Source organism: Pyxicephalus adspersus, chromosome 9 (genome assembly GCF_032062135.1).
Source record: "Pyxicephalus adspersus chromosome 9, UCB_Pads_2.0, whole genome shotgun sequence".
NCBI lineage: Eukaryota > Metazoa > Chordata > Amphibia > Anura > Pyxicephalidae > Pyxicephalus > Pyxicephalus adspersus.
This window is the reverse complement of record NC_092866.1, coordinates 33,240,822-33,261,843: the sequence shown is the minus strand read 5'-3', so window position 1 is coordinate 33,261,843 and position 21,022 is coordinate 33,240,822. Positions and strand designations below refer to the sequence as shown.

Here is a 21,022-nt window from a genome sequence, read left to right as displayed (position 1 = left end):
TGCTTCTGTATTCGCAATGTTCTATAACAATTTGTATACTTCCCAAGGTAGTGATGTATCAAAGGGCAAGGGTTTTTTTTGGACAAGTTGAACCTCTCTATACTTACAGCAGAAGAATTGGCTTATCAATCTAACTCTGCCATAACTGAGGAGGAGGTCACCTCTGTAATTAAGCGGTCTGCCAATTGCAAAACGTCAGGTCCAGATGGTTTGCCATCAGCGTTTTTTAAGTTATTAGTAGATAAAGTGAAACCAACTCTTACGGTACTTTACAACACCATATTTTCCTCCACTTACCTGGAGTCGGCAATTCCTGCTTTGAGCGCCTTTATTGCCCAAAGCATATGCCATGCTTAGTGAGCCCTGTCCAAGCAGGATTTATAATAGAGAAGTCTACTACCTATAACATAAAAAAGTTACTTTTAGTTCTGGAACAAAAGCTAGACTTGGGTTGGCGGCACTACTGTCGTTGGACGCAGAGAAGGCTTTCGACAGTGTGGAATGACCTTGGCTGCAGCTGGTGCTCCAGAAATTCGGACTCCAAGGTAATATAGCTTCCTTTCTGGCAGCTATGTATTCTAAACCAATGGCCCGTGCCCAAGTAGCTGGTTGCCCTCTTTCTCCACTGTTATCCAACTTGGCCATAGAGCCCTTAGCCAGATCGTTTTGTGATTGTAAAGTATTTGAAGGTATCAACGTCCAACACAGGCAAATTAAACTAGCTATGTTTGCAGATGATGTGATGTTGTTTATGCAGAATCCTACTAGAGGTTTACCAACTGTTGTAACACATATTAAGGATTTTGAAAAGAATTACTTAATTCAAATCTTCCCACAATGGCAGCAGCTGGTATTGCAGCTCGTGGGATTAAATTAGTTAAACATCAGGTGACTTATCTGGGCATCAAAATCTCCCATAGTGTTCCTGACATGTATGCTAAACTCCTTTACCCATTACAGACCCTCCCCTTCCTTTTGAAACATTCGGATGTACAAAAAATTCACTCTGCCTTTATATCATTCCTTTGGCAGGGGAGGACACCACCGATAGCCAGGGCCAAATTGTTTTGTCCCAAAGAAAACCTAGGTATTTTTTTTCCTGATGTGCGCATGTACAACCTCTCCTGCCTCTTGAGGCATGTTAAAGATTGGTGGCATGGGACATCTCATTATACCGTCATTAAACTTGAGTCCTTGGTCATTGTTAGGGTTACTGAACTCATCCTCCTCCGCTATTCCCCGCAATATTAAAGATAACCTACTGTTTAGGGACATGCTCTTGGCTTGGAGGGAACTCAAGAAATTACATAGTTGTGGCATTGGAACCACATTAGCAGCGACCATTTGTTCCACCTCAGGATTCTCACAAGGTTGTACACACCAAGCATACAAATTCTGGGGACAGAGAGGAGTTAAATCCCTGGCTCCCTTGTTAGATGAGGACAACCATATAATGCCCTTTCACATATTCCAAGTCAAGTACGCTATACAGTGATAGCATTTCCTTTACTATGTACAAGTGAAATCAGCTTTTTTTGAAAGTCAGAGTGGTCGGAGTTAGTCTCCAAAGGACATTATTTAACATAGTATTAGTTGCCTCATTCTAAATTTATTCAACCAATCACTCCCTGAAGCAGTAAAACATGCTGGTACAAGAATGCTGTAAGGCTGTTTAACCCCCTAGTTTTGAGTCATGCTCAAGCCACGCCCCCCCCCAGATGGTTGCAATTTGATCTGGATACTCACCACCCGGGCAAGTAGCTCTTCACCGACATCCTGTGCCCTCACTCGCACTGCCTCTTATCCTCTTCTGGGCACCGATGGGGAAGTCCTCAGTAGTTGGCAATTCACATTCTCAGACTCAAGCACGGCCACACACCGCATGGCAGGCAGGCAAGACGGCGGCCACGGCCTCCTCCATACAGACTCCTCCTTCTTCACCAGCAGTTTTATTACAAGAGAATTCCAGCAAAGGGTCTGTTCTTTCCATGCCCAGTGCGCAGGTAAGCTATGGGTGCAGAGATGCAGAGCTTTTGAAGAGATTTAAACAACCACTGCAGTCTAAGCTTACACAGGCCACTGATAAACTTTCACTATTACTAAACATACATACATTACATTACTAAAGGTAATAAGGGAGCTGGGGGGCCGCATCAATGACCTGAAAACAAAGATGGATGATGCCATCGCAGTAATTCTCATGATCATGATACTGCAATTCAAACAGAGTTACAATCGACCCTTCCTAAAGTGGAAGGCCTAGAAAATAGAAACAGGAGGGTTAATGCATGGATCAGAGGCATACCAGAGTCCATAGCTGACCTCCCTGCATATATTGGTGATTTAGTTAAAGGATTTGCTTCCTAACCTGCCTCTAGATAGATTGGAATGTGACCACATCCACTGGGCTTTAGACACCAAGAAAGCCGATGGTCCCCCAAGAGATGTGCTTATAAAGCACACTTTCTACAAAATCAAAGAGGCCATTATAAAAGCCACATGGATCAGGAAGGACCTGGTGTTTAGATCTTGTCCTTGAGAAAGCAGTTTGTTCATGGAACTTTTATGGCTGTTTAATATATAGTAACATAAAGTAATATATAGTATATAAAGTAACAAATTTAAGAAGTATTAATAGTAATAAAAAAATGTTTTTTATTACTAAGTACAATAGGATTAAAACAAGGGATGAGTGGAAATTTCCATAAAATGCCCAGTGCACAGTACCAGGCTGGTATCTAGATCATTGATGTGTTATGGTGCGTTCTGATAATCCAACGCATTTCGCAGAATTAATCCACTTCATCAGGGATTAAACATATACAGAACCTTAAATGAATAGAACACGCTATAATGTAAAACAAGCAAATAATTCCTTTGCATCACCATTTTTCACATTCTACAAATAGTATAATTTTCAAGAAGCAAACAAAAAAGCTATGTAAGTACATATCAAAGAATGTAATATCAGGTGTTACTGAGCCTGGCAAGGGATGAAAATATGGGGAATGAGAGAACCCCCTCCAGCAGCATAGGAGAAAGACACTCAAACCAGGACCAAGAGATATTTCCAATTGCTTTTTTCTTCTCTATCAGGTAAGAACTCACTGGGAAGTGATCAGCAACTGTGAGCACTGCAATAGTGGTACCATCAGAACCAATATCAATATATGTACTTGTATGAATAAAGATCCCCCAGGAAGATGACTATGGAATGGGCAATAAAAAAAGGGGATTACTTACATTTCATCAAGTAAAATTAAGGTCCAGGAATTAAGGTCCACCAGCTGTGGTCATAGGATCCAAAATGGGAGACAGGGGACTGCCATCTCTCTTAAATACAATCCTAATGCCACGTTATCATGGGACCCGCTGATCGGCGTCCAGCGTGTGAAGGGCGCAGCCGAAAAAGGCGCCCAAGCTGGGGAGCCAATTACCGGCTTCCAGGATCACTCTGATGACGTTGCAGGCATGATTTGCATGCGGCGCAAGAGACTAAGTAGACCAGATTCCGGGGACCAATCAGAAGAGGGCAAGCAAATCATGCCTGCCATGTCATCAGAGTGATCCAGGGGCGCCCTTCACACGTGGGACGCCGATTAGCGGGTCCCATGATAACCTGGCATTAGGGTTGTATTTAAGGGGGATGGCAGTCTCCTGTCTCCCTATAGGACATTTTAGATCCTATGGCCACAGCTGAAGAAGAGCCCCTCATTACTGGACCTTAATTTTACTTGATGAAATGTAAGTAATCCTCTTTTTATTGCCCATTCCATAATCATATTACATTCCTGGGGGATCTTTATTCATACATGTACATATATTGATTCTGATGGTACCACTATTCACAGTTAAGTATAAGTTCACAGTTGCAGATCACTTCCAGGTGAGTTCTTACTTGATCGAGAAGAAAAAAGCCATTGGAAATATCTCTTGGTCCTGATTTGAGTGTCTTTCTCCCAGCTGCTGGAGGGGGTTCTCCCCTTACCCATATTTGCATCACACACAAACTGCTTTCCCGTGTATTTGACATTTAGGGATGCTGGCAGTGTTAAGGTATTTGTTTGAGATCAGACAAATCTAGCATTTATAGATACTTGTAATTTTTGCCAACCTGGCGCTGCAAACAATTCAGAAATGGAAAGCCTTTTGACCGTTCCCCTCTACTCCACAGGATCTTGATAATAAATATAAACGGGGGTTGCCCTTCAGATTGGATTTCAGTTACATGGGCCAAACATGTTCTGTGGTGAATACAGAAGAAGCTTAAGCCCTTTTCCAGGGACTACAGCTGCAAGTCAAGGGGGCTGATTCTAGAGACTCCCCAAGACATCAGAGATGTTCTTGGCTCACCTCTATCTGGTAAGCCAGCAAGCGTTGGAAATGCTCTCCTAGAGGGAATTTGCAATCGGCAATACATAATAATGTTTCTTCTCAAGGCTATGAAGCTGAATCCTAATCTTACTAATAGAACGCCATAGTGCACGTGCTAGGAGGATGACTTATTTCACATAAATCCTGTTTTGTTGGGTTTGCTAAATTAATATTTTTTTTTCTTACCACTATTTTATTTGCACTTCACCCTCTGCTATGATGAGTAATTTTGGTGACCCCTCGGTCGGACCATTATTCGGTTTTGGTAGCCCGTAAATCTTTCTTAGATCCTAGATCATCCGAATTTCATTGGAGACTAAATGATGCTATGCTGTCCTATCCTGAGACGGTGCAGCTATTAGAGATCCATATTATCCACTATTTTGCAATTAACGCAGACTCAGTACAATCGCCTCTAACTCTTAAGGATGCCCATAAGGCTACTATCAGGGGATACCTGATTCAGATAGCATCCCGTTGGGAAAAAATTGAGAAATGAAAGAATCTCGGAACTTACTTCTTCCCTGGAACAGCTCGAATCTAAGTGGAAAGCTACACTTGATAAAAGATTCTTCAACCTAGTCCAACAAACACGTACAGAACTTAATTTATTGTTAGCTAAGTTCAGAAACAAATTAGATGGTCCAAACAGAGGTTCTATGCACGAGCCAAAAAAACAGGCTCTATGTTGACAAATTTGTTTACTATTAAATCTCACTCCACAAGGTTTCCACAAGGTTGAAGCAGACTAATGGTTCATTTACAGCTAACCCCTCTATAATAGTAGAAAGGTTCTGGGAAATTCTAGCCAATCTATACAGTTCTCCAGGTGTTTTTTAAAATTCCCGGGCCGACGAGTTATTTAAGGATCTGCGTCTTCCCATGCTTAACAGTGAGGTAGGTGAGCAGCTGGCGGCAGATATTACTATAGCAGAAATTCTTAGCTATTAAATCATTGAAAACAAATAAAACCCCGAGACTGGATGGTTTCTCATCACTTTATTATAAGAAGTTCCGGGACCAATTGGCACCCAATCTAGCCAATTTTTTCAATCATTTGAAAAGTCACCCGCAACATCCTCACTCATCACTATCAGCCCATGTTTTAATGATACCTAAGCCAAAAAAGGATAATTCAGATCCTCATAATTACAGACCAATTTCGCTACTTAACGTAGATATTACCATACTAACAAAAATACTGGTGACAAGGTATAATAAATTCCTGCCTGTTCATAAGGACCAGATTGGCTTTGTACCTGGTAGACAGGCCCCTGATAGTACAAAGAAAATTATTGACTTACTACATCTAGCTCATTCTGAGAATATCCCAGACATGCTACTTGCTTTAGATGTATATAAGGCATTTGAGTCCCCTGGGATTATGTTATATTCTTCCTAAATGGGGTTTTCTGCCACAATTTATGGCTTGGATGTCTTCATTGTACTCCTCTCGATCCGCTAGGATTCGCTATATGTCATACTATTCCTCCTCATTCCAAGTTAGATGAGGTACGAGACAAGGGTGCCCATTATCACCGCTACTTTTTATTCTTGCCCTTGAACCGCTACTTCATTTAATCAGACCCAACGTTAATATTCACGGAATCCGGATAGGTGGGGAGGAGTATAAAATTAACCTTTTTTGCAGATGACATCTTGTTGACCAAAACCCTTCCTATGGTTTCACTACCGAACTTGATGTCACTACTAATAGTATCAGGTATCAGCTCAGGTATCGGGTCAGGTTATTAATGAGGAAAAATCAATGGCAATGAATATCACACTTCCTAGTATACAGAATATGTTTAAATTTAAATGGTCGACACAGCATCTTGATTATTTGGGTATCAAACTCACTAGTACTTATGAGTGATTATGTGAAGCAAACTTTAAACCACTTTTTGCTAAATTTAAAGGAATGCTTTCCAGATTGACAAGTTTGCCACTTTAGGGGTTCCTAACCTTTTAAAGTACTATCAGGCTAGCCATTTTGCTCCCATCTGTTCCCTTTATGCTGGATCAAGGGCGCCATTATAGGTCCAAATTGGACAGTTTCTTTGTCGCCCGACAGATATACGGGCACTTACATGGATCCCTGAGAAAGACCACCTAATATGACTCCACATCTGCAACGTATCTTTCGCTGCCGAGATGAAACTCTAGTGGAATGATGTCCCCATCCTTACCCTTCCTTCCAATTCAAAATAACCCATTATCTATTCCAGGTTGGCAATCGCCAATTGGTGGGCAGAGCATAGTTATTCCATGGTGGATTCATTATTGGATAGATCAGGAATTCTTAGCTGGGATACTATCCGTGGTAATCGTGATGCTCCAGGTAAGGAGTTTTTTTAGATTCTTGCAGTTGCGTCATAGGATTTACCACTAACCCGACAAAGATCGCTCAATGGAACTATCGGTACTGGAACATATTTAAGGACTCCATTAACGTCTAAACTGATTTCAGTATTATATAGTGAGCTTACTAAAGTGGGAAAGCCTCTTAGGCACAAATATGTACTTAATTAGGTACATGATCTGAAAGAGACACGATCAAATGAGGAGGGGATCCGGGCTTGGTCTAAAATAGCAACATGCTAAAGGAAAGTAACTTCTCTCGATTCAGCATTTAAAGTCATGATGCGTTGGTACATGGTACCTTCAAAGCCAAAACATCTTCCTACCCATGGCTCAGGGCTATGTTTTCGGAGTTCTCAGGAACAAGGGTCAGGTATGCTTATTTGGTGGACCTTCCCTTTTTGTAGGTAGATTCTGGGGCAGAGTTTTTAAGATGTTAAACAGTATATTTCAAACACATATTCCCAGGGATACATGGATGGCCCTATCACATTTTAAACCAGTGCGACTCACCAGTAAACAATTTCAATTGTGTATGTATGTTCTTTTGGCTGCTAAGCAAGTGATAGCGAGTAATTGGAAGAAACAGGTAATACCCATTCATGAGGTGAAACTTAAATTGCATAGTTCTCTTCAGAGGTTTTTAGCCGGTTGCTCCGCCCGGCTGCTTTGAATACCCCGCCCAGCTCTCGGCAGCTCTCATCCTCTGATGCACGGATCTCTGTGAGGCTGCTCTGTGCTCGGTGTCATCCGTTCAGAGGATTGCTGCCGATGAGAGGTGAGCACACAGTTCAGCCTTCATGTGAAGAGGACACAAGCAGCCCGGCTCCCATCTCATAGCACAAGCTCGGATTTCTGCCTGTGAAATGTATCCACCTCTAGCTCTGCATGTGAATTCTGCATCCTCACTGCTCTGTGTGTACAAACCTCCATATCTCCTAAACTATATGTCACAATGACCTGTAGTTTTCAGGGTGCACAGAGGACCCTCATAGATACTAGTTATTTTATTTTCAGCCCATCAGCTTTAAAGAATTTAATGATATGGGGGTCACAAATGTAAAAAGTTATGAAAGTTGAACTTTGGGGTTGCTGTTTCAGAAGAAAGTGCAACTAGGAGTCCTAAATTAAAAGTGCAAATTGGGGACCCCGGAGCCACTAACATTGCAAGGAGCATTGAGGTGGGGGTACAAACCTGAAAATATAGGTGCAAGTGACAGGCACATTCTCCCCTTACAATCCCATTACTACAGCATCATTGGAACATAAAACACTCTGCCCATTAAAATGGGCTTCCCTGCCCTGTTACACATTTCTGTCCACTTAACTAACATTCTGAACTTCAATTGGGGAATGGGGAGGTGTAAGAAACCAAAAATATAGGTACAAGTGGGGAACATCTGACTAACATCCCCTAAAACCTCATCACTATAGTATCTTTAGAAAATGAACTCTGCCCACTGAATTTTATTGAGGTTGAGGTACAGGAAGGTTACAGTCGTGTGTAACAAGGAAGTGCATTTTGATGAACAGTTTTCTTTTTTAATGTTGTGATGAAAGGTGATAGTCGCACGTGTCTCCCACTTCCACCTATATTTTTGTTTCCCTGCACCTTTTAATTCTGGAGAAATTGGGGTTTGAGGTAAGATGCAGACAGATATGTGTAACAGAGCAAGCAGCACATTCTGCTAGGTAGAGATTTGTGATCTCTTAATGCCATACTAATTACGTTGTAAAAAGGTTTAGCCACAAGTGTCCCCCACTTGCACCTACAGTTTCACTTTCCTATGCCTCCACGTGTACCTAAAAAATTTCAAGTTAATACATCCAACGGTTTAGGAGATATGAAGGTTTGAACACAGCGAGTTGTTAGGCTGCAGAATATGACAAGCAGCTTTTACACTCACATAGCTATCACATTGCGCTGCCGATGACATCATTACACACTGCGGATAAACGTCACAAACTGTTTTTATATAGAATATGGGCAGTGATGAGAGGGGGTCACTGTCTGTCTTGTCCCTATCTGATATCACATGCATGATGCTACTAAAGCATCGCCACATTTTTAACATTATATTAAAGAGTGACTTTCTCTGTTATGTAATGGAAAAATGTGCGTTTTTTGTTTTTACACTTTTGTGGAGAGGACCTCTCCCCTTCAGTCTTCACTTCCATTTCGGTAAAGACCGAAGGGGAAATCTGCAGCCTCCTGGGATATTTTTGTCACATATCCCAAGAGGTTCTGCACTACTCCTTGTGTGCATGCACCTTCAGAGGATTTCTTATAATGTAAAAAAAAAAAGTGTTCAATCTAATGTATGCGCAGTGCAAGGCAGCATGGGACGTACAAGTGAGCATCAGAGAAAAGGTGGAAGATGGGCCTGCTGGGCTAATTTTGTTAAAGAATCAAGTGAAAAAAAATGTTTTCACAAAAGTTCACTTTAACTAAATATAGACACAGGATCACATCTGAAGTTAGGCTGAATTCACACCGGCAGTAAGGTTACATTTGTCCATTCCTCATGCCAGGAACCACTGCTGCTTAAAAAACTTTAGCTCTGAAAAAGCCCAGCACATACCGCCCGTTACCAATCCTAGATGCCCAGAACCTACTGCCTGTTATCAATCCTAGGGGCCTAGCACTTACTGCCTGTTACCAATCCTAGGGGCCTAGCACTTACGGCCTGTTACCAATCCTAGGGGTCCAGCACTTACGGCCTGTTACCAATCCTAGGGGTCCATCACTTACGGCCTGTTACCAATCCTAGGGGCCTAGCACTTATGGCCTGTTACCAATCCTAGGGGCCCAGCANNNGCCTGTTACCAATCCTAGGGGCCCAGCACTTATGGCCTGTTCCCAATCCTAGGGGCCCAGCACTTATGGCCTGTTACCAATCCTAGGGGCCCAGCACTTATGGCCTATAACCAATCCTAGGTGCCTGGAACTTACCACCTGTTACCAATCCCAGGGCCCTAGCAGTTGCCAGAAGTCACTCAGAAGGGGTAAATGTTTTTTGCTGATAATATGAGCTAAGCCTAACTTGTTACACCACATTCATTATACTATTACACTACTACAAAGGATTACACTCTTAAAACTTAGAACACTAGTAAGTTGGGTAACCAATACACGGCATAGGACAGTTGTGGCAAAATGCATAGAATAGAAAAATTGGATATACTAACGGGGCAGGCATTACAAAGTTGTAACACATATTTGGGAGAAGGTAGAACACTGAAACAATAAGAGGTTACTGGATACCCATGGCATAAACAACTGGGAGCACTAAATTTGTCGTGTTTTGCCACACCCCCTTTTTTACCACCCGGCTACAGCTTCCCACCACCCGGCTGAAAAAAATTTCTGGGGAGAACACTGAACTGGATAATATGTTGAATAAAGAGAAATTAACAAGTTCTCTCACAGATTCATTTTAGAGGTTCTCTGTAGTATGGGATCCTTGGATCCAGTATTCTGTGCCTTTCATGCCTCAGATGTCACTGAATGGCTGGACTACTGGTGGAGGGGGTGACATGTCATGAGTGTTTGGTCCTTTCATTATTTTAATAAAGGTCAGAGGTGCTACCACTGTACTGTAATGCTATTGTATTTTGAGCAAACTTGGTTCAGTTTTTTTTTATTTGTTCTTGTTAAGTGGGTGAATGGCACTGCACTGTTTTTTGTTCTATTTTTTTTTTTACAGAATTTTCTGTAATGCAAAAGCTGTAATGATTAACTATTTTGGATGTTTGTATGGTATCATTTTAGCTTTGTAATTTTCTATGTAAAAATTGAAAAATTTTATAAATTTTGAAAACAAATTTAATCAGATTTGGGCCCTATGGGAGGACTATGTTGAGACCTGCCTTAATGCACGTTCCACATGATCTATCTGCTCATTCCTCCTGGTTATACCTGGGAGGATTTCTCAGGAACTCACTACTTGGCTAAGACAAAAGATGTTTCCCTCTCCCCCATCCTATTTCCCACCTTCAATTCTCTTTTTTCTTTTCTTTCTTTCTGTTTTCCGGTGGAGTTAACTATTTGGGAATCAATGTAATAATGCTGTATTGCCATGGTTGATTTTTACCCGTTTTCATGGTTTACTTCTTGTCTCACCTGGCTAGTATAGAACATTTGCGATTTTGTCGCAAAAAAAACAAAAACAAAAAAACAAACCAATAAAAATACATTTAAAAAATAAAATAAAAATAAAATTAAAGCAGACAGACCTGGCTAACTTGTCGGATAACAGAAAATTCTGTTGAATGTTCTCGACTAAGTTACCCCTCATTTCTTCAACCACTTTGAACACTCGCTTGAAATTATCAAACTGTACAAAAAAAGTATACATAAAACAGATATTAGGGTAGTAATCATAGAAAGTGTTTTTTCATATAATAAGAAATAAGCATTTGATTATAAAAAAAAGAAATACCTGTCTTCTGCAGCTTTTGAGTGTCACTCCAGTTTTATTACTTATGTCATCCAGATCTTTTTTGGTCCCTTTTGAAAGTTTTTTGCCAAGAACTTCCCGGACAAAAGCTTCCTCAAATGCATAATACCTATTGGGGAGGGAGGGGATTAAATAAGGTTCAGCAAGCAAAAATATTGACAGCAGTCTGGATATATTGATTATGCAGAAATATGTAATGGCTACGTACACACGCTCGATTGTTGTTAAAGACTATCCTTCACGATCGTTTCCAGCGACAAACGCCTGAAAGATGAATGAATGAGTGCTGTACATAAGGAGCCGCTCTGATCTATGGAGTGGGCCCGTGTCGGCCAGGAACCATCTGACGTGTGTACGCACATACCTTGATGCTTGTATACCGTTGGTTTTAAAAAAAAATATGTGGTGCAAGAGTGGTAAGTATTCGAAAAAGTTTATTTAAACAAGAGTTAGGGAATGTTTTGGGTGTGGTAAAAAAACTACATGTTTTCTGCTGCCCTAACCTTTGGGGTGCAATCTACTAGTTAGGTGTTCATACAGGGCTATATAAATTGTGAAGATGCAGAGTAAAAAGTCATGTGCACTCCAATAATTGAAAATATTGGGGTTTTCTCTGGCTTTGGCTGCAACTGGGTAGCAAAGGGCAAATAAAGATAAAAAAGTTTTACCTAACCTCTACACCTTGAATGGCTGCAGAACACATTTATTTCACTGTTAGGATAAGCAAGCAGACCACCCTAGGTAATGCCTACGCATAATGCTGACTAGGAATGGCTGAAATAATGGTAAACAGAAAAGAGTCTGCTTGAGGACATTTGCAGTACATTATCAAGGAAAAAACTCTTAATTAAAAATAAGATCACAAAGCTTTGAACACCTGTTTGTAATATTTATGTCAATTAAATAAATTTGGAAATTAAAAGAAAATTTAGTAAAATAAACTAGACACCAATAATTGACAGTGCTGCTCCCCACCAGAACTCAAACCAAATATTGCCTATTGCCTGTCTTGCACATTTCTGCCACTCAAAGCGGAACTAAAGCTACACTTTTACAAATGCTCGATCAGGCAGGTCAATATTGTAGAAAGAAACAGCTGATGTACCTTCTGTAATAATCTATCTTACCTGCCCGATTGCTCCAGGTTCCTTCAACAAAAGCTGAGCGTTTAGAATCAGCTTTGGTTGCTAGGATACCCAATTAGCAGGGCCAATTAAGATGGCTGAAGATTGTGAGGAGGAAGCCAATAAGGAATGGTGGTGCCCTGTGGGAGAATGGTGGGACAGGGTTTAGTTCCTGCTTATGGGTGGTGATTGAGGTTCCAGCATATGGCAGGTGAATGCCAAGGGGTGCTGTTTATTCACAAATAAAATGTCAAAACCTCATAGACAGCTTGAGCCTAGTATACAAAGGGGGGTTCACAGGGAACACTGAACCACAGTAACCCCTTTATCCCTGAACCTCAGTAACCTGTCGTGAAAGATAAGCCTGTTTTCCTGCACACAAAAAGCAGTAGAAGTTTTAGGCGTTATCCTCAGCCCACCTAATTTCTTGTCTCATGGACTACAAGCATCATCAAGTCCCTAATGCTTAGCACAGCACAGCACAGATAACTCCCCATTCAGCTATTTGCTTTCCTCCTTTTCAGTCCTCTAGTCTGTTTCATGTGTGGGCATAGCCTATGGCAGACTGCATGGAACACCCATTCCACCAGTCTAAAAAATATTTTCTAATTGCACAGAATCTGTATTCCTCTATTGCAGTGCTCTTTTCTGGTAAAAGTTTGAGTACTTTCTCATATGCTTTTGGTTGTGGGTTGGAGACTGAGGAGTTTTAGCTTAGATAAGTTAAGCTTTGCTAAAACAATAAAGTCAACATTTATGCTGTTCCGCTTATGTTGGGTCCTGATTTACCTGCTGCAAATCTCAGTTTAATCAGAAACAGTATATGCAGAAAATGTCTATTTTTAAAAATATAACTTTGTAAAACTAAATAAATAAAATTTTCAGCAAAGCAAAACTTAAAGAGTCTTAAACCAATTACTTCTGTGTATACTAGACTGGAACACTACCATAATACCAGAACAATTTAAACATGTATTAAACTAATTCAAATGTCAATACTTACAGTGATACTATATGTGCAAAAACAATAATACATTTATATATACATATTATTTTTTAGAAATCACTGACAAATGCACCTCACTTTGAACCACATCCACATAAAATCCTGTCATTCTCAGTGCAGGAAAGGAAAGTTTGTGTCTGGGCAGAAGAAGCTTTTCAGCTATAGAGGTGGTGACAGAGGAGAGAACTCCCATCACTACCCACAGAATATTTTCATCCTATTTACAGATCCCTTCTATGACCTAGGAATTTCCAAAGAAATAAGCTCAAAGTTTCAACATTGATGGTAGTAAATGCTTAGAATTCTGCTGATTGCTTCATGTTGTAACAAAATATAATTACTAGACCTTTAGTCTAGAATTCAACTTTAAACAGCATAACTTTAAATTGACAGATGTCAATTTTAAATTTACAGACAAACACACATCCGGTTTTTAGCATGGTATATTACCTCTCAATCAACATGCTCTGTTTATAGGGTGGTATCTGAAAAAGAAGCTGCTGCACCAGTTTTGGGGGGTAGTGAAGGAGCCTTTCAATCATTTGAAAAGTACGATAATGGTCCATAGTGTCACTTTCGAGGACATCTGGACCTGCTCCAGTCTGATCAAGAATTCCACTTTTCAGGCGAATATTGACAGCATCACCCACTGAAAGACAGCAAAAGTTAAGCATGCATAACATCTGTAATCAAAGCAAGATTGGTGAAACTGGTGAAACACCTGAGCAAGTGTTGGTGTCTGTTCAAAAGATTTGATCTTATGATAAATACCTGAATATCCATCAAGCCACAGCTGGTACACGTCTTCATCTATCAGGGTGGTATTGCCCACAAACACATCCAGTTCATTTGACATCTCTGGGGTTTCTGTAGAGACAACAAAACACTTAGTAAAAGTTGGTAAAAGGTCAACCATTGAGATTTGAGAGGTACCTTAATGGCCTGGTTATATTTATCCTGTACTAATTACAAGTTAACCAACGTTATTTAAAAAATTACACCTACAGTACTTGTTTCTATTAGACAGAACCAAATGTCCAATTTTGCAGTCAGAATTCATTCACTGGCCCTCAACATTTCTGTATCTTATTTGCTAGTAGTGTAGGGAGCAATTTTAAAGTTACTGGAATAAAATGTCAAAGTAATCCAGGCACTGGCCTGCTGACATGCCTGTAAGATGTTGGGGTCAAATAAAAAATGATCATTTAAAAAAAAAAATAGAAGAAATTCATATTGTAATAAATGTCCAACCCTAACAGCCCCTCTTTAATTGTGGAGGTTAGGTCAGATGACAAAAGCTAAAAAAATCTGTGCTGCAAAACCAACATGTACAAAATCTCAGTGAAATAATTACCAACTTTTATCAAAGTTCTATCCCCACTCATGTTAAACATCTTTGGCCCTTCCAGTCCCATCAATCTCAATTTTATAGATGGAACTGCAGCCACCCATAAGAATCAGTGGTGCAAGAAGTGGGCAAGCAATGGTTTATGAGCAATGGTTGTAGGTACCCAGGAGGACTGCACAGTAATGATCTCCAGAGCAGGGCTGCAGATATTTAACACTAACAATAAAATGTGCATTTTTACTAAAACACGTGGGAACACAAAAGGCAGCAACAATGTAAGTTATTATGGCACCAGACTGCAATCTGGGCTTAATATAGCCGGCATTTTATGGCGACAGCTTCAGTTACAGAAATTCCAAAACATATTGTTTCAGTCCTCCAGGACCATTTTTTTGTCTATAAGTTTGTTAAATATCCCAGTGAACTCAACCTTTAATTCTGTTTTATAGAAAAAAAAAACGAGTGTAGGACTACAAAAAAGGGAGGGGGGTAGTAATGGACGCTCACTAGAAGGTAAGGTGCTAATACGGTTGGAAAAATGGTAGCTAGGTTTTTATGGCTGTGTGTGTGGTGTGCAGTTCAGCCCTAGTGACCAGCTTCCCTAGAACAGAAAAGTTGTTATATTGACAGTGATTAAAGAATAAAATTCCCCTTACTTTTGGTGAGATTTACTATAAATTTTACTATAAAGTAAAAAGAAATCACCCAAACAGTGACACATGCAGTCATAATAAGGTCATGACAAAAATGTTAACCCTTTTCCCATCTACTGAAAACTAGAATTGGTGGCATTCCCTTTTTAGAGTCAAGAGTGCTACAGTGCCAATTGTTTCAAACTGTATCCCAACGCACCTTTTCAAAATAGCCTACACTGTATTAGAAACTTCATTTAAATGAATAAGCTGCCTTAACACAACACATGGTAATGCGTGCAAAGGTGTAACAGATGGCTTTAAAATGCATGTTAACATTCCTAGCATGTTTATATGCGTTTTAATACACTTTTATTACAGTTTTAAAGCTTGCCTTTAAACCGCTGGAAAACGTCTTTGCCTCATTTACGTTTCATGCACTTATAAACGTGGGCAAATGCCCCCATTGAAATCAATGGATGCGTTCGCCTGCTTTTTTGGCGTTTTCCCACCAATGTTCCCCCCCCGTCCCTTTTTAGCTGGGCGTGCCACATGGCACTTTACAGTAACAATCCGGCTATTTTTGGGTGGTTACTGATGAGTGGGGTCACAATACCGGAGCTGCCACCCACCTAAAAATACTTCCCACCAGGCTGAAAAAAAAAATTCTGGGTTGAACACAGACCACATTTAAATTTTTTTAAACATAGCAAGGAGCGTTGTAAGTAACGCTCAAGCACATGTCTCAAGGAAATGTACTGGTGTAGATTAGGCTATTAGAATGCATGGGAATTTCAAACATGGGCTTTTAAAGCCTCAGAATAAATGCTGGGGTTAAACGTGTAGACCAAGCCTTAACAAGCACTGAATGTAGCTGTAGAAAATGAGCTGGCTGCTTTTCTGTTTCTGACAGGAAGGTAGTTTTTTTCTTCTGCACTTAAGCTCACAGCCACTCTATACCAATGTGCATTCTATTTTATGTTTATTTATTAAACTCCACACTGTACACAGAGACAACATGTTCCTTCACATGCAACATGAATACTAATACAGCATCTAGTTTGTCAGGCTGCCTTATATAACCAGCAGAGGGAGTGACAATAATAACAACATTGTGTAAAGAAGGCACACATTAACTGAGTAAATGGTAACTTTTTTTTTTAGTATTTTGCACAAAAACATAAAAACAAAGCTCCTGCGCAATAACAATGTTAAATATTAATTGTTAGAGAATTCTAAATTTGCAGTCTACAAAAACACACCATCCTCTACATTCTGTTTGTTCTTTCGCCATACTGACAGCACACTTTGCTTGTACAACCCTGCATAATGTTTGCAGTTTGAGTGACAGGCTTTATGAGCTACCTTAAGGTGACGTTTCACTAAGAATGAAGGAAACACCATACAATAAAACTAAACACATTAAGTCACCAGATGCGGGGAATATACCAACCACTGCTTAGAATGGTATAATCAACATAGTACCTCTCCTGATTTCCTTACCAATGCAAAGAGATCTCCCTTCCTAGCATCAGCGTTTATTCCTCTGCACTAACCAAGCCTCGATTTAGATACGGATAACCGCTCCTTGATTTAGATACGGATAGCCAAGCCTCGATCTAAGTATGGATAGCCAAGAATCGATTCAAGTAGGGATAACCAAGCCTCGATCTGAGTGGCGACAGCCAAGTCTCGAACCGGTTGGGGATAACCTCGATCTGGTTAATGAGTAAGGTATCAGTCAGGATAACACCACGCCTAGTTCCTGGTTCCATTGTATAGTCATATTATATGCCAAACAAGGAATTGCTTACAGTTCACATTTTGTAATTAAAAATAATGCTTATTGAATTGTAGCAAAAAAAAAAAAAAAAAAAAGCCGTTAGTAGAATACCTAAATCACACTGAATTAATAGTGTTTATCTTACAGTTACAGATCTGAGCCTTCTTGGTGCTTAACTTCCATTCCTTACTAAGTGGCACCTAACATTAAAGGGGACCTAAACCAAAATTTTTACTTTACATAAAAGGGTAGACAAACACAATCTGATACATACAAAAAATGGCATTCTATAAATTCCCTAAACAACTGCATTCTTTTTATAAAAAGAATTTCATGTTAAAATTCCTATTAACCTCCCTAGCAGGAACCCCAAGTGTGACTCGGGGTAGAAAAAAGTTGCTAAAAGTGGTAACCCCGAGTCACACTCGGGGTTGGAACACCTTTGGAAGGTTAGTAAATACAGCGCTTACCTGATCCGCCGGGGTCCAGCGCCGCAGCAATCTCTATCTTCTTTCTGTTTCTGCATCCGATGAGTCACCGGGGGAGTTCCGGGTGACGTCGGTGCGTGTGTACGTCCTGGCCGGGCGGGAAATTCAAAATCCATTTGTATTGCATTCAATACAAAATAACTGTATTGAATGCAATACATAGGATTTTTATGTGTAAAAGCAGTACATTGTTTTCAAGAACATTTATTTTACAGTATATATAATGAGTAAAATGTGTATTTTTTTTTAAGTATATAGATTTTTTAATTTATTCAATTTATTGTTTTTAAATGATTTTGTGTTTCAAATTTTCTTATACTCATACTAATAATATATCATACTGTAAAAAAAATTTTCATGAAAAACAATGTACCGCTTTTAGACATATAAAACCAGAAGGAAAAAAACCGCTAGGGAGGTTAAGAACCCTTGGATGCTGAAGTCTGTAACATATATATCCAGTTTCCCTCAATTTGGTTTGATCATTGGATGCGGTCACTTCCATTTATTTTCTATCTTTTGGATTACTGAAAATTTTGTTTTGCACCTTTGGTTTCACGCTGTACCTAAATGGATGGACGCATTGACTTTTTAATTGTCCTGATTACCATTGGTACTGGGAATGAACATGAAGGTAAATCCAAATTTGTAAGTTGCCACCAAACAAGGAGTAGCACTTGCAGCTAAGACAACTGTCTTGATATCCTTCATATTACAAGATATCCTTTCACTTCAAGTTTAATCTAAAGGTAAGAGGTGAAGAAGAAACTGCCTAACAATGGTGGTGGGATAGTTCAGAAAGCAGTTGATACCAATTTGGAATGTAGCTAATCTGCCCTTGGATCGAATATCAGAGTTTGAGCTCTCCTAGTTTGTATATTTCATGCTCACACTTGGCATCATCCAATGACAGGCTGCTGCATTGGCATGCCTATCTTTGTCCTTTACAGAGGGCAGTGGCTGACGTCAGAAATTGCATCAGTATAGCCTGCCATATTATTTTAAAAGAAAGTACTATGAAGAAAATGTTTGGAAATAGTGTGACTGTTAAGCAAGCGAAATCACAGCAATTATTTCTAGTTATACACAGACTTTTTTTTGCTGTTTTTGCTAATAAAATTCTCCTGATTGCTTTTGTTTGTGACTGTTAACCAAGTGAAATCAAAGCAAGATGAATGGCACAGAAGAATACATTTCAACTTACTCCATGCTGTCCAAGGTCCTAAAATTGGCAAATTCTAGTGACTTTTCACCAAAAATTACACTGGTTAACAAACATTTTCTAACCAAACAGATTAAAGTCATTTTAGGTTATGTTTGATCCACAGATTACACCATTGAGTCGTTAATGATGTTCGCTGCACCTTTTTTCATGTTTTCCCTTGGAGGCCATGTCACTTTTTTCCCAATGATCCTGCTTTTCTCTACTATCCCACACGCAGATGAAAGAGAAGTACTTTGTGTATCCACTTTGCTGTCCAAGTAGGAAGTTCACCATTTTTAAATCAACACATATGGACCATTGGTGTTCATGATACAAAAGCTTTGCTAAGACCATTTTTATATTTTCAAATTCTTTTCATATTCTTTAAGTTTTGTTGAGTGACCAACAAAACTTCAAGTTCAAACTTTGAGTGGAAGTGTCTATGAAAAGATGCCAGTCTTCTGCTTGGTATTCTGCTACTCCCATATGGGCTAGTAGTCCAGGGATGCTAAAACAGTACACAAAGTAGGAGTGTCACCTGTCGTGTCCTATAAACTGTTATTTTACCTTCCAGTCCTAGATGGTTCTTTTCTTTTAGCCTGGATGCTTAAAGTTCAGATGCTTGTTTTGACAGATTTAGGTCACATATTAAATCATTGAGCTCTTCTGGTTTGATGAAACACTTCCTTCATTTTTACCTCCACTGCTAACTCCTGGATTACACTCCAAACCCTGTATATCCTCCATGTCCGATACAGGAATATCAGGGAGTGTACTGAACACTGAACATCAGCACCATGCGGCACAGGTGGTCTTGCTGATTCCAAATCAGGGTACTTCCACTTGTTTTTCTTGTAATGATTGAAACCTTTTACATTTACAGCACAAAAATAACAATCATTATAATGATTTTTGGTCTCTCACCATACCAAAGGTACACCAAATTTCAAACTTTTCAGTTTTCCATTTTTCCACTGACGTAGACACTCTACAAACGTTTTGCATACTATATGGGGAGCCCAATGCTTATCTTGGTTGCCCAGTTTAATACCAAAATATGAAAAGATATGGTTTCACAAGTTCTGTAATGTTTCTTCTCTGTTTTTGCTGAGAATATTCACAACAAATGTAGCAAAATACATTAGGGTCATTAAAAACAACTTTTTAAAGAACTCATATTTCTGTAAAAAAACAAAACGTATGAATAAATAGAAGGCAAATTAAAGTTTCATGAAACAAATGCTACATTTAATATATAAAATGCAAAACATGGGTGTAAATAAAGATTGATAATATTATGCTGTGTTAACATTTGTTTAACATTTGTTGTTGGTAAAATTGTCTATTACGATTCCTGTATCACAAGAACTAGAGCTAATTCAATGAAACGGACGTCATTTCTGTATTCAGCAGGCCTAAAATTTATTGAAAAATTCTTGGCAAGTGAAAAATAAATTTTTTGTTGAGCAGTGTTATTGAATTTTTTTTCAGAAATGTGAATTCTAACTCAGAATTTTATGTTCTGCTTAACCTCCCTAACGGTCTAATTCCGTGCAAATTTCCATGCAAAAAGCGGTACACTTTTTTGCATGGGAATGTATTTTTCATTGTAGGCTATAATTCCTAGGCATAACTCACCGATATTTAATACATTTAATACATTTTATAATAAACTAACATAACAACACAAAAATCTGTTAAAAAAAAAAATATTTAAACACGTAATGTCTGTGTACAGTAGCATGTATAATATATAATATAATTTTATATATATTATATGTATATTTCTTGAACATTCTTGTATTTCTTGAAATCAATACAAAATTTTTTGAATTGCCCACCAGCACCGACGTACGCACCAACGTCACCATGAAACCCAGGAAATTGTTGCTGCATATGCCGGCTGGAGATCGAGGAGAAAGGACGTGTCCCCAGGACCTGCGGGGACCAGCAGGACGACAACGGAGGAAGGTAAGTGGTTTTTTTTTGTAATTTAAAGCTACTCCAAGTGTGATTTGGGATTACCACTATTTGCAGGTAAAATCCACCCAAGTCACACTCGGGAATACCGCTAGGGGGGTTAAATTTGAATGCCCATTCTCAGATGCAATACATTCAGAATACATTGTGAGAGTGGTGAGATCAAGTCTCTAAACTCAACAAAAGTAGTAAATGTAAATTCTGCTTAAGTCACTGGATACAGCCCAAGCTAAGAGGTTTCTGGACATCTTTGGTAAATCTT

At 39.4% G+C, this 21,022-nt stretch overlaps 1 protein-coding gene and 1 long non-coding RNA gene across 3 annotated transcripts in view; both read right to left on the bottom strand.

The window, feature by feature from the left end:
* The window catches only part of FIBP (FGF1 intracellular binding protein), a 45,399-nt gene extending 28,392 nt beyond the window's left edge, over positions 1-17,007 (bottom strand). The window contains exons 1-5 of one of the 2 annotated variants that reach the window (XM_072421309.1): positions 16,809-17,007; positions 14,097-14,192; positions 13,776-13,974; positions 11,178-11,304; positions 10,972-11,072 (exon numbers count right to left, since the gene is read on the bottom strand). In XM_072421309.1, coding sequence (XP_072277410.1) covers positions 10,972-11,072; positions 11,178-11,304; positions 13,776-13,974; positions 14,097-14,181 — 512 coding nt within the window. In that variant the 5' untranslated portion in view covers positions 14,182-14,192; positions 16,809-17,007. The remainder of the gene's footprint in view (positions 1-10,971; positions 11,073-11,177; positions 11,305-13,775; positions 13,975-14,096; positions 14,193-16,808) is intronic. The other variant, XM_072421308.1, reaches the window with a different exon arrangement.
* LOC140337598 (uncharacterized) overlaps positions 1-21,022 on the bottom strand; it is a 402,692-nt gene that overhangs the window by 297,727 nt on the left and 83,943 nt on the right. The gene's annotated exons all lie outside the window — the stretch shown is intronic.